The sequence below is a fragment of the Uloborus diversus genome, chromosome 1 (assembly GCF_026930045.1).
Source record: "Uloborus diversus isolate 005 chromosome 1, Udiv.v.3.1, whole genome shotgun sequence".
In the NCBI taxonomy this organism is placed as follows: Eukaryota; Metazoa; Arthropoda; class Arachnida; order Araneae; family Uloboridae; genus Uloborus; species Uloborus diversus.
In genome coordinates, this window is record NC_072731.1 from 265,809,939 (window position 1) to 265,822,307 (window position 12,369).

General features: G+C 31.4%; 1 protein-coding gene across 1 annotated transcript in view; it reads left to right on the forward strand.

Annotated features, from left to right (window-relative positions):
* LOC129234260 (WD repeat-containing protein 5) overlaps positions 1–11,643 on the forward strand; it is a 43,676-nt gene extending 32,033 nt beyond the window's left edge. Inside the window, exons 9-13 of the mRNA XM_054868255.1 lie at positions 279–354; positions 5,841–5,874; positions 6,652–6,726; positions 9,801–9,888; positions 11,309–11,643. Of these exons, the coding sequence (XP_054724230.1) occupies positions 279–354; positions 5,841–5,874; positions 6,652–6,726; positions 9,801–9,888; positions 11,309–11,409 (374 nt within the window). The 3' untranslated portion in view covers positions 11,410–11,643. The remainder of the gene's footprint in view (positions 1–278; positions 355–5,840; positions 5,875–6,651; positions 6,727–9,800; positions 9,889–11,308) is intronic.
* The last annotated feature ends 726 nt before the right edge of the window (positions 11,644–12,369 follow it).

The following is a 12,369-nucleotide window of genomic DNA, read 5'->3' on the forward strand; positions in this document are numbered from 1 at the left end:
TTAATTTTTCTACTATGGGCAAAGCCGTGCAAGTACCACTAGTAGGAAATAAAAATAATTAATGTTCCAATAGTAGGTGCTAGGTTGAGGTAAAAGAGTAGTTAAAAAAGATAATGTTTTGTGTTTAAATTGAGCATTTGTCTCATCTTCAACAGATCTTTTTAAAATTAAGCAATAAAACAAGTTTTAAATATTGCCTGTTCTTTTTTTTTTTCACTTTGTTGCTCGAATGTGTAAATTACTGCAAATGTTGTATTTGATTTTTCTGTGAATTTCAGATGATGACAACCCACCAGTTTCGTTTGTCAAATTTTCTCCCAATGGAAAATATATATTGGCTGCCACATTAGACAAGTAAGTGTTAGAGTAACTATTTGGCTGTAGGACTAATTATAGTCGGAGCTATGCAAACTATTAGGTACGCTGCCAGGTTAGGTTTGCCCCAACCGTACAGTCGACTGCCGATTGTCTGTGGAATAGGCAGTACAGTAATGGCCGATGTACGAATTTTGCGGATACTCCACTCATCAGGTTTAACCAATGCAGTCAAACTTGCTTATAACAAGCGTGAAGGGACCGTGATATTTTCTCGTTATAACCGAGTTTTCGTAATAAGCGGGTTCATTAAAAACCATTATGCACTTGCTTTTTTATTATTACTTCCTCTTACGAAAAAGTAGTAATATGTATTACGAAAAAGTAGTAGTATGTAGGAAGTGTTGTATTCGCAAAAAAATTTTCATTAAAAAATCGGTCTTAACTTCCATTTTGCTCACCTCCGAAAGAGTGTTGAGTTTTTTTTTTCAATGCAACCACATGTGGATAAGCGCCTAAGAACGTATAGATACCCGAAATATCCATTTTGACAATCCCTGAGTTAATTACAACAAGTTTTCTCGTGACATCTGTATGTGCGTATCTATGTCACATAACTCAAGAATGGTATGTCCTAGAAAGTTGGTAGGTAGACTCCTAGTGGGGTCTAGTTGTGCACTTCCCCTTTTAGTTGCAATCGGATGTTACAAAGGGGGTCTTTTACCCCTTTAAGGGGGGGAAATCATTGCTAATTTCAATGCAAACTCAAGTGATGTTATAATTTGGCAAACACTTGGCGATATATTGCCAAGCTTGGCAACAAATTTGGCGGTTTTTTTTTTAAAAGTCTGGTTTCATTTTGGCCATTATTGGCGATATTTAGAGAGTTAACCATTGAATCACATTAAAACTGCCAATAATGAGGAAAAAACATTAAATTGGTGTAAAAGGAAGTCATGTGATGCACACATCAGCTCGGTCTTAACTTTCTTTTGCAATATCAAGGTAGTTGGTTAATTTGCTTAAACTGTTTAATTATCTCTTTCTTGTGTGTCTGTTAAATCTCGTGGCTAACTAACATAGTTTTCAAATACTTCTCCACTCTTCATCTCTTAAAAGGGCACTCCTCACCTGTTTTCTGGATTTTTGATTCATCAATAACTTTCCGTTGACTTCGTAATCAATTGATTTTTTCCAAGAAAGGATAAGCTCGTCTGGAAATCTATAGAAATTTTATGAGTCATAAATATTGCTTGCTTTAAGCGGGGTGTGCTCGTTTAATGCAAGTTAAGCCCCCACAGACTAAGCATTGTACCAACCAAATATTTCTGATTTCCTAATTAAATCGGGGCTTGTTATAAGCGAGAACGATTGTACAAGTGTATGCAATTGCTTAAAAAACCCTATAACATTTGCATACATTTAAACTATAATAGCGGATGAAAAGGAATTGTGTAAGTAAAAATTACTGTGAAAGCTAAACAAAGATTGCTCCTCATGTGGGAGTAAATCGTGCAAACAGATTAATTGAACAGATACAGATCATGCTAAGTTACGTTATAGGAGGAGGGGGGGGGGGGTTCTGTTGGAAAGTTTAGATGGGTGCATTTATCTGCATTCAATTAATTGGTGCCAAATCTTTTTTTTTTTAAGTTTCTAAATCTGCATGTAATGGAGAGTTTACTGTAGTTGGTAAATGAAGAGAATAAAATTCCTTGAACTTGATTCAGCGTCAGAAGGGTGAGAGTATTGATAACCTGAATGCTTAAAAAATCCCATAAAATTTTTGTAAAAATAACTCTATAGATTAACAAAAATGACTTTCTTTAAAATGAAGTAAAAATCCCATCAAATTGTGGAAAAAATGTTCTTTGAAAAGATTTTTTTTTTCTTAATTAAAATTAAAAATTGTAATTTGTATAAATAAAAATAAAGTACAAAAATATATGCTCATGTATTATAAACTTTATTTAAGAAATAAAGCAATTATTACAAAAAGTACTGTAATTTATGGATGAAATAAAATGTAAGTAAATGCTTAGTACTGATCAAAAGAAATTTGTTAATATTTTGTTGCAACCTTCTAATAAATACATCAGAATTGCCTTGTGTTATCAAGTGTTTTTTTGAAATTATTAAAACTAAATTAAAAAAAAAAAACTTGTCCAAAAGCAAATTCTTATATCTTGTTAAACTCTGTTCAAGATCAACATTTGGTATGGTTGCCTGGTCTCACAGCAATATTGAGAACTTGTGCGACATTTGAAGTTATCCACACTATAATTAACATTTGTAGAATTTTTTCCATCATTTAGCCTTATAATTCAACTTATACTCGACAAATTTCATTGTAACAACATGTTCTCCAAAAAATATCAGACTGTTTTTTCACTTCATTTTCAAATCCATTCAAAGTTTGAAATTTTTCAAAAGCGACTATTTTTGACAGCTCGTAACTTAAAAGAGGGAAGCAGCATTGAAGACTTGAAATTTTAGAAATGATCATCAAATCTGCTATTTGATCTAAAACGCTGCTATTGACATTTTAAAATTGCTTCACTTCAATTTTAATCTTTATGATTTATTTACTGAGGCATTTAGAGGGGGGTGGAGAGATCATTCAAAAAGATGAAAGGAAGAGGCATTGTGGTATTAGGTTTGATATCAATTCTTCTAAACAATCAAGTAGAAGCTTTAGTTTTTGTTTAGATTAACCAATCATCTGTTTAGCAATGGGTTCAGGTTTTAGTTCCACTTATTTAAATAGCCAATAAGCTAGCTACTTTTATCTACTTCAGGTGTGTGTTACAATTTGTATTTAAGTTAACCACTTCAGGGTTGTCTACAATTCTTCCAATTGTCATGTTTGCAACAATATTTATGGGAAATAATGAAAACAGACAACTTATTAAGTGGGAGTGGTTTTTGTTGTTTTTCGATAGAGACGTACCGTGTACTCGGTACTCGGCCAAATTTTGATCAGATACTCGCCCAAAACCGAGTAGTTGTAAAAAAATTGTATATTGTTCAAAACATATTTTACAATTAATAAAAAAGTGCAAGCTTATAATATACTGCAATCATTTACAATTCAAATTTAAAAGACAAATTCAAATTTTGAGAATAATGAGGTTTGTTATGCTTCAATGGAGTAAATCTTATATTTTAATGCCACAAAGTTAATGAAACTTACTTATTAAAAATGGGGCAAAAAAGGTAAGTACAGAAAATATGAAATTTTTATATTATTAAATGGATTTTTGAAGCATAAAAATACCTTTTACTTAAAAAATAAAACAGCGTTAAAAGCACAAATGTGCAGGAACACTGCAGACACGTATTACAAAGAATGCTTTTTCCAATGCACAAAATGTGAGCTTATGGATTTAAAGACACTCGATAAGATTCGAATTTTTTTACATTCATAAGCTCGCATTTTATGCACTGAAAGAGATGTTCCTTGTAATGCAGAAACATGTGTCTGCAGTGCTCTTGCACACTTGTGCTTTTAACGTTGTTCCATTTCTTTTAAAAATGATTTAAGTTTGCGGGACTAAAAGTACAGATTGATATAATTTGTTTTGATTCCAACTTGATTAATCCTACCTTTTATGTATTTTGTTTATTTTTAGTTTAAAAAATAACTTATTTGTAAAATTATTGACACACAAACAAAATCTTTTAAGTAATACATAATTAAATTTCAGCTGGAATTTTGTTTTAAAAACTATTATTTGGACTTGTCTATACTACTATTCCAATGAGTTCAAAATTCTTCACGTGTGTGTCATGGTTCTTCCTAAAACATAATTGGTACTCGCCGAAAAGTGAAAGGTCAAGTACTCGGTACGTCGCTATTTTTTGAATAATTTGCATTGAGTATCCGCACCCCCTCCTCTCCCCCAGTGAGAAAAATCAAAATGGCGGACCTGTCTCATTGTAAAACACCACTTCTATGCCAAAATTCAGTTTCAGTACTTACATGAGAAAGGGAAAAGGCAACTCAAAACCAAATGAATGCGTTATTATTGGGATGTTCCATAAGAACTATACTTTTCTTATATAAACTGGAAATCAATACTACCATCGGGAGAACGAACAAGCCCACAAGATGAGTAAAGCTAAGCAAAAACGAAAGCTTCTCGCCAATTGTTTGTTGGAATTGAAATCAAACTTAATACCCCTATGCCACTTTGTCTTCATGAATAATCCCTCCACCCCCTCTCAATGCTTTGGTAAATAAATAATGAAGATTAAAATTAAAGTGAAGTAATTTAAAAATCAATTGCAGCATTTAATGTTTTCCGATGCCTTTTTAGTGCAAAACTTGTATGCCCAACTGAGTCCTTCACAGTTGAATATCATTTTAAGTCACTCTAACTCGCAGACCAACTTGAATAGCAAAATGAAATTCAGAAATTGTAAACATTATATATCAAAGTCTTTCCTTGGCAAATTTTATGTGCCTATCCAGAAAACCAGCAACAGTTTTTCTGGGTCAGATTTAATTCTCCCCTCTAATATCATTTACAGTAGAGTCTCAAAAATCCAAGGTTTCACTTAATTTGAGGTGCTTGGTTCATAATTTTAGGGTATACTTTTTACAGGCAAAAAATACTTTAATCTGAAAATCAAAATATTTTGCTATGTAGAACTTTCCTAACAACATATAATAAGGTAATAACAAGATAATGAAAGGTTTATGTCAATAACAGTCGCCAAGAAATATTCATCGACTGTTAGAGATGGATTCAGAGATGTTTTGGAGAAAATAAGAAGTTGGTTGGCACAAAAAATAACGTTAGATTAAAATATTGTTTTGCCTCACAGAACGAACAAACATCTCATTTAGAATACCAGATTGCAATTAAAAAGGGGAGTGCAAAACTTGGTGCTGCACGATTCATATATACGAAATTTTCTCCTTCTATGACTAACGTTTTTGTATTATGTGAGGCACGCTCACACATAGACACAAATGTCACGAGAAAACTCGTCAAAATTTTTTCGAGGACGATCAAAGGGCATTTTTTTACACACAAGCACGTGGAGACATCAAGAAAAAAACAATCAAAACTGGTTTAGGATCAATTAAAACATAAATTTATCTTGAAATTTGAGTGATAAATTTTTCAAGGAGACAACATTTCCTTTTCATAGCATAAGAAGTGAATGTCCTTATGTAGTCCAAAGAATTTTTTGGATAATCCGAGTTTTCAGTGATCCGAGGTTGCGCGAGCCCCAATTACCTCGGATTTTCGAGACTCTACTGCAAAGTTATTTTGGTAATTATTTATTATAACATTTGCAGATATCTTTTCTCTATCATAAAGTACATGGTAACTCTAAATTGAACTAAATGTTTAAAATAATTTTTGTGGGGAATTTGTGCTTAATAATAAGTACTAAGTTATTATTATTTTTTTACGTAAACCTTTTGAAAACTCTTCGACTTAGTTGTTAACTAACCGTTTTCTGCAAAAAAGTATTGCTGGTAAATCTGATCTTCATATTTTGTTTTACAGCACATTAAAGTTATGGGATTACAGTAAGGGCAAGGTAAGTCTATGTGTCTTATTAGCAGATTTATTTTAATGGAAATGATGATGTGAGCATTCCATGTATATTTAAATTTTCAGTAGAGTTTTCATAATCTAACTAACATACCTTTCCTAACATAACTTTATGCCTCCAATAAAATGTAAGAATTGACAATTACGGACATGAACTTTAAACAGCTGCTAATCATTTATTAATTGAATAAATTACTCGATTTTTTTTTCATAGTTGACTCTTTACAGTCTGCTCATTATTATCTGTACAAGAATTTTTCATTTTGGGATTGCCAACATAAAGAAATAGGGGTTTGGAGAATGGGACTGGCTCATTTTCCCAACCATGGATTCTCGTCGCAAAAGCGAGTTTTTTTCTGATTTTTTTAAAAATATATAATCTTACATTAATCATTTCAAATGCTTATATTATGTTTTATTATTACTTAGAGAATATTTTACAAACAAGTTTGTTTGATTTTTCATCGTTTTACTATCTGAAATATGTATTTCAATAACATATGTCCTGAATAATTGGACCTGTCATAACTCTTTTAATTTCTCACCTATAAACTTGAAATTTTTTCTATAAGATACTCTTTACCATTGTACAGTTTACCAAATAAAAACATTTTTGGTTAAGTATTTCAAAATTCTGTCTGAAAGGGTAGTATGTAATAAATTGGATATTTAAAACTCTTAGGTGGTTCATTGCCTTTTATCTGATACGTAGTGCTCATTTTTCTTCATCAGCTTATGAATGTTTTTTTTTTTTTGCTTTCAGTGCTTGAAGACATATCAAGGTCATAAAAATGAGAAATATTGCATTTTTGCAAATTTTTCTGTCACTGGTGGAAAGGCAAGTAAATTTTTATACATATTTTGTACAGTTTGTTACTCCTAGGGCCTACATTCCGTATAAGATCCTGTCGAGCTCCTGAAACAGACCAGGCAGGAAACTCGACTGTAGTGAAATCACCAATGCATATACAGATTCTGAAAGGTCACCAAACACAATGGTACTCTTGCTGCTCAATTAAATAACACCTCCGACGGAAGAAAATAGACAACTAAAAAACTAAATGGGTCATTTCACGGTATTTTTGACATTTATGTAGAGCCCGTAACCTGACTTTTTTTTGCCCTTTTTAGTTTACTGTTTGATTAGCATATTATTTTGAGCTTTTCCTACCAACACACCAACTCAAATTAAAATAATTTGCAAATCAAACAGTAAATTGAAAAGTTATGGCAAAAAAAGGTCACGTTACAGATTCAACATAAATGTCAAAAATACCGTCAAATGACCCAAATACAGAATGGGGTCTTTTACACCTTTTTTGGGGAAAATCTGTGTTAATAGCAACATTTGGCTAATATCGCCAAGCTCTTGGTCGGCAAGTTAACCACAAATTTGGCAAAAAAAAAATATTTTTCGAATTTGGTTTAAATTTGGCGCTATTTAGTTCCCCCGCTGAATCCTGTTAAAATTGCCGATATTGGGAGAATTAATCTCGGTAAAAAGCTTTTTTGTGTGGTTAGTGACGAACCAGGGGTGAAAATATTTAAGGGGTCTAAGGACCTTTAAACTTCAAAATTTTCGATTTTCTGGAAGAAATATATGTTATGCACAGTTTAATTCTGAACAATTTGATACCTTATTTATTACTATACGCCAAAAACTTTTCGAGTTATTGTAAAAATGCCTAAACTTTCTCCATAGAGATTTATGTTAACAGCAGCTGTTTAAGCCTCTTTTTCTCAGGTGCCGGTTTCTTCGGTTTTCTCGTTTTGCACGCATAATATCTCAGAAAGTTTCTTATATATGTCCGTAAAACTTTTAATGTATGTTTATCTGGTTTATATTTATGACCTGAACCTAAATTTATTTATTTTTTTAAAATTATTTATTTATTTTTTTGAAATTTGGTAAGTTAATATCGAAAATTTCCAAAATTTTGCGTAAAAAAATATTTATTTTTAAATATTAACTTTAATTTTTTAGTTGAAATTTAGGTTCAGATCGTTAAGATGTATCAGACAAACTTGCATGAAAAGTTTTACGGACATATATAAGAAACTTTCTGAGATATCATGCGCGCAAAACGAAGTAATCGCTTACACACGTTCGATTAAAGTGTTTCCTTGCTTACTCCAAGGCAGTATTATCATTAAATTGGTGTAAAAGGAAGCAGGGTGGTAACACACCTGGAAAAACCTGGAAATCAGGGAATTCTCAGGGAAGTTTTAATTTCTGAAAAAAATCAGGGAATTATCAGGGTATTTTAAAAATTTCTCAAAATATCAGGGAAAAATATAATTTTTAACCACAAACCTCTGAAGTTTTCCTTCCCGATATTTCTTTTCATTTTGACACGAAAGTTTTTTTTTTTTTTTTTTTTTTGCCACACCAAACTTTATACACATTCTAAAATTATTTTTAACTGCTACAAACCAGCAAAGCCTCAAGATAGAACTCAACAAAAAATTATAAGAATTTGTAAAACTACCTCAAATCAGATATGCTTCTTTTCATTATTTCTTAATTCACTTTAAAGTTCTGAGGATCGTATCTGTAATTATTAATATTTTAATATTTTGTTTCATACAGCTGATCTCAATATTTTTGCATCTGTGTTTGGAATTTTATTTATTTATTTTTTTAAATTTTTGATTATTCTTAAGCTTTGTTAGAAGGCTTGTAGATAAAATTTGTTTACATTCTTTAAAACCTCAATTTGGAATCGTTTAATTGAAATTCTCTAATAATTTTGAGTGCGAGTTTTCAAATATCACAAGTTAAATGTTGAACTGGACAAAATTTAATTTAAAAACTTTAGTCTTCAAGTACTTTGAATGTTTCATCTTACTGTTTTCTTTCTTGTTTTCTGATATAAAAATCTGTTTACCTCATATTTTTCAAACTAAAATCTACTGCTTGCCACGATTGTAAAATCAGGAAAATTTATGGAGCTAAATCAGGGAATTATCAGGGAACTTTTTTTCCATGATTTTGTTACCACCATGAGGAAGTCATGTGATGCACACATCAGCTTGTTTTTTTTAATGATGTGTGCGGGAAGGGAGATTTTAATGCATTCAAGAGATTCTTAGCACGGGCATCGCTGTGCAGGTGCAGCTAGTCTATATGTATAAAACTGTCCTAACAGCTATACATTTAAGAAGTAGTGCTTCTAACGTGCAAACAAAAGTACATGCACCCATTCTTTTGAGATATTTAAAATATCTATTGTTTAATAGATGTAAAAGGATATAGTGTGGCGTCTACATCAGATATTTTTCCCTATTTTAAAATTAAACAGTGCCTTGGTGATTAGCCAATATACTGCCATGTGCAGATAAAGGGCAGTAACTGCAAAATTTTCATTTTTTTTTTGCATTTTTGTCATCTATTTTACGTTGTCTTTATTGTACAAGCTCGTTTATTTGGTTTCCGCAGAAAAAAAGGCGTGAAAAAGACGTCTAATTCCAACCTTTCCCCATAGTTAGTACTGAATCCAAAACGCGTTTCTTCAAATATCTCGAAAACTCATTTTTGCAGATACTGCCGTTTACCTGCACACGGCAGTATACATCATATGAGGCAGTGAGAAGCAAAGGGATGTAAGCGGACATTTTCACCTTTCGAGTATAACGCGTTTAAAAATTACGTCCTAGGTAGGCTTTCATTGAATTTTTTTCTAAATCATGCTGTACAGCAGCACCTACCAGGGCTACTAGTACCATCTCTTGCCCCAAGACAGAGGAGAGGCTCACCTACCATGTGTACTGGTTGTCTCCAAATTTTAAATTTTGCCACTTGCATTCCTTTGCTTCTCACTGCCTCATATGCATTTTCCCCTTTTTGTTGTCTCTTAATGATCTATTTTCCTTTTTTTACTGTCCAAACTTTTTGTCCATTTGCCTTTTTAGTGGATTGTATCTGGATCTGAAGACCATATGGTGTACATTTGGAATTTACAGACCAAAGAAATAGTTCAGAAGTTAGAAGGCCATACAGGTAAATCATTAGAAAACTTTCAATTCTCACTTGAAGTTATAAACATGTATACAAAAGTGCTACTTTTGTGTTTGGCCGATGATTGATAAATAATAACACTAAAATCAGGAGGTTTTGGTGGGCATGGAAAAAAAAGTGAATTTCAGGATGCATAAAAACTTTGCCGACTACTACAGTCGGCTATGATGCCCTGTTATTTTAGGGTATAAACCATTTATGCAATTAATGAAGTTACATTAGAAAATCTACTATCAAAATTAACGGTCTACAAAATAGTTTTGGCAGTGTTTCCACAAAAAAATTCTTTTTCTTTTTATGTCGCAAATTGGATTTTCAGCACCTATACCTATTTAAATCGTATTTTCACCAACTAAATCTTGATGAAGTGGAACTTGCTCTTCGCCATGCAAACAAAAAATTCATGTACTATGAATCATATTACAACTTTCAGAACCATTTTACGAGCAAAAAACCCCAAGACGATAATATTAACCAGTTTGAAGTTCACAGGATTTAAAAAAAAAAATGGGTTTGTAGTTCTAGGGTTAATTAGGCAGGAGGCCAGTTTACTATTATGTATGTGTTAGCCTATAAATTAAGTGGAGTCGTCACATTGGAATGAACAAAAGACCCACTTTGAATTTATCCTTTTCTCCCTCATTCAGGTTGAATAGCTGTAGCTGGCAGCTACTCAATTCCATAACAAAGATGGTCAGACAATAACTGTGGCTTTTTTTTTTAATTTCACTTTGAAAAATAACTTTATTTTGTTTAGTTTCATGTAAGTTAAGAAAATCTTACTTTTTCATGTATCTGAAGGTTTGCCGATATATATCACAATATTTATTTTGAAACTATCATGATATTTTTGATATTTATTTTTTCAATTATGTATTTTCAATACAAAAAGTATATTAATCATGGTACTATTGTTCATTTATTATTAAAAATAGGCAAAAAGTTATATGCTATATTTTAATGATGTATTAATACATCAATAATATAACAAATTAATATAATATTCCTTTTTCTCTAGTATTTTATATCCATAAAATTATTTGTAATGTAACAATTTGAATTCATTTTAAAAGTGCCAAATTAAATATTAAACATTGCTCAGAAAAAATAGTAAATGTCTTATGACTGTTCACCGACAAATGCATATTATTTATTTCTGATGAATCATATAACTGTAAAAGCAGCTAATGCTAACTTCATTAAAATTGATAGATATGTAAAATGAAATATGAGATATAAATAATAACAGAAACCTTACTTTTAAGTCTATATATTGTAATTATAATATAAGAAAAGAGTGGTTTGAGGATGCATTTACAATTTTGAAGACTTTAGTTTGTGTTGATTGAAAATATCGGATATTTTCGAACCCTGATCTAAAATAAGTGTGCATTTGTTACAGATGTGGTTCTGTGCACAGCTTGTCATCCAACAGAGAACGTCATAGCATCCGCTGCACTGGAGAACGATAAAACCATCAAGATCTGGAAAAGTGATTCTTGATTTCTTAGAACCAAAAGACGGTTTTGTCATTAAATCGGCCATTGGGCATCATGTAAAAATACTTGATCATTATCTGTTGTCTTTTTAATTTTTTCATTAAACTGTAATTACATTTCCAATCTTATTTTCCTCAATTACTTCTTCTCTGCATTTATTTTTTCAATATGTATTTCTACAAATATTTTTCGCCTTAATAAATTGAACATAATGTACAGCAATGATATAATTTGTTTTTTTAATAATTCGAGGTCGGATATTCACATGCACAGTTAAAAGTGAGCTTTTTTTTTTTTCAGCTCATTATGATCTGTTCTAAAGTATAACAAGCCATTATTGACCGAAACAAACATGTTAATTTGGAGAAAAAAAAACGGGTAAAAGTTTACGAAAGACATCTCTCGATTCGGATCGCACACCTGGAAATTCGGGGAAAATCTTAGATTTCAACTATGATTGGAAACGGCCAAGGAATGCCATTCCTCTGTACAAGTTTTTCAAGGCACTATATAATATCAATGGCTAAACAATTAGACACTACTACTAAAAGTTACTACTAAAACATAAAAATTATCAGTTTAAATTAATGACATGAGCATTAATTGTATGAGTTATGTGAGCAGGAAATTAATTTGATTTTTAAAGAGGAATTAATTCTTTTTGTCAACATTTAATTGTTAATAGCAGAATAGTGGCGACCTGGTGGCAAATGATATTTTGTCAGTTGTCAATATTTTTATTTTATTGCCCCCTTGAGTGGCAACCACTAGCCTTAACCTTTAATTACAGTTGATTAAAATTAAATTAATGATGATTTGTAGTATTTCTCTTACACATAAACCTTTTCCATTTTCACCATACATGCAATTATTTCAAGATGGCAAAAAATGACACCCTTACACATAGTGCAACAACAGGCAACTTTTCATCTGTCGGAAAATTTGCACTAATATGACAAAGAAA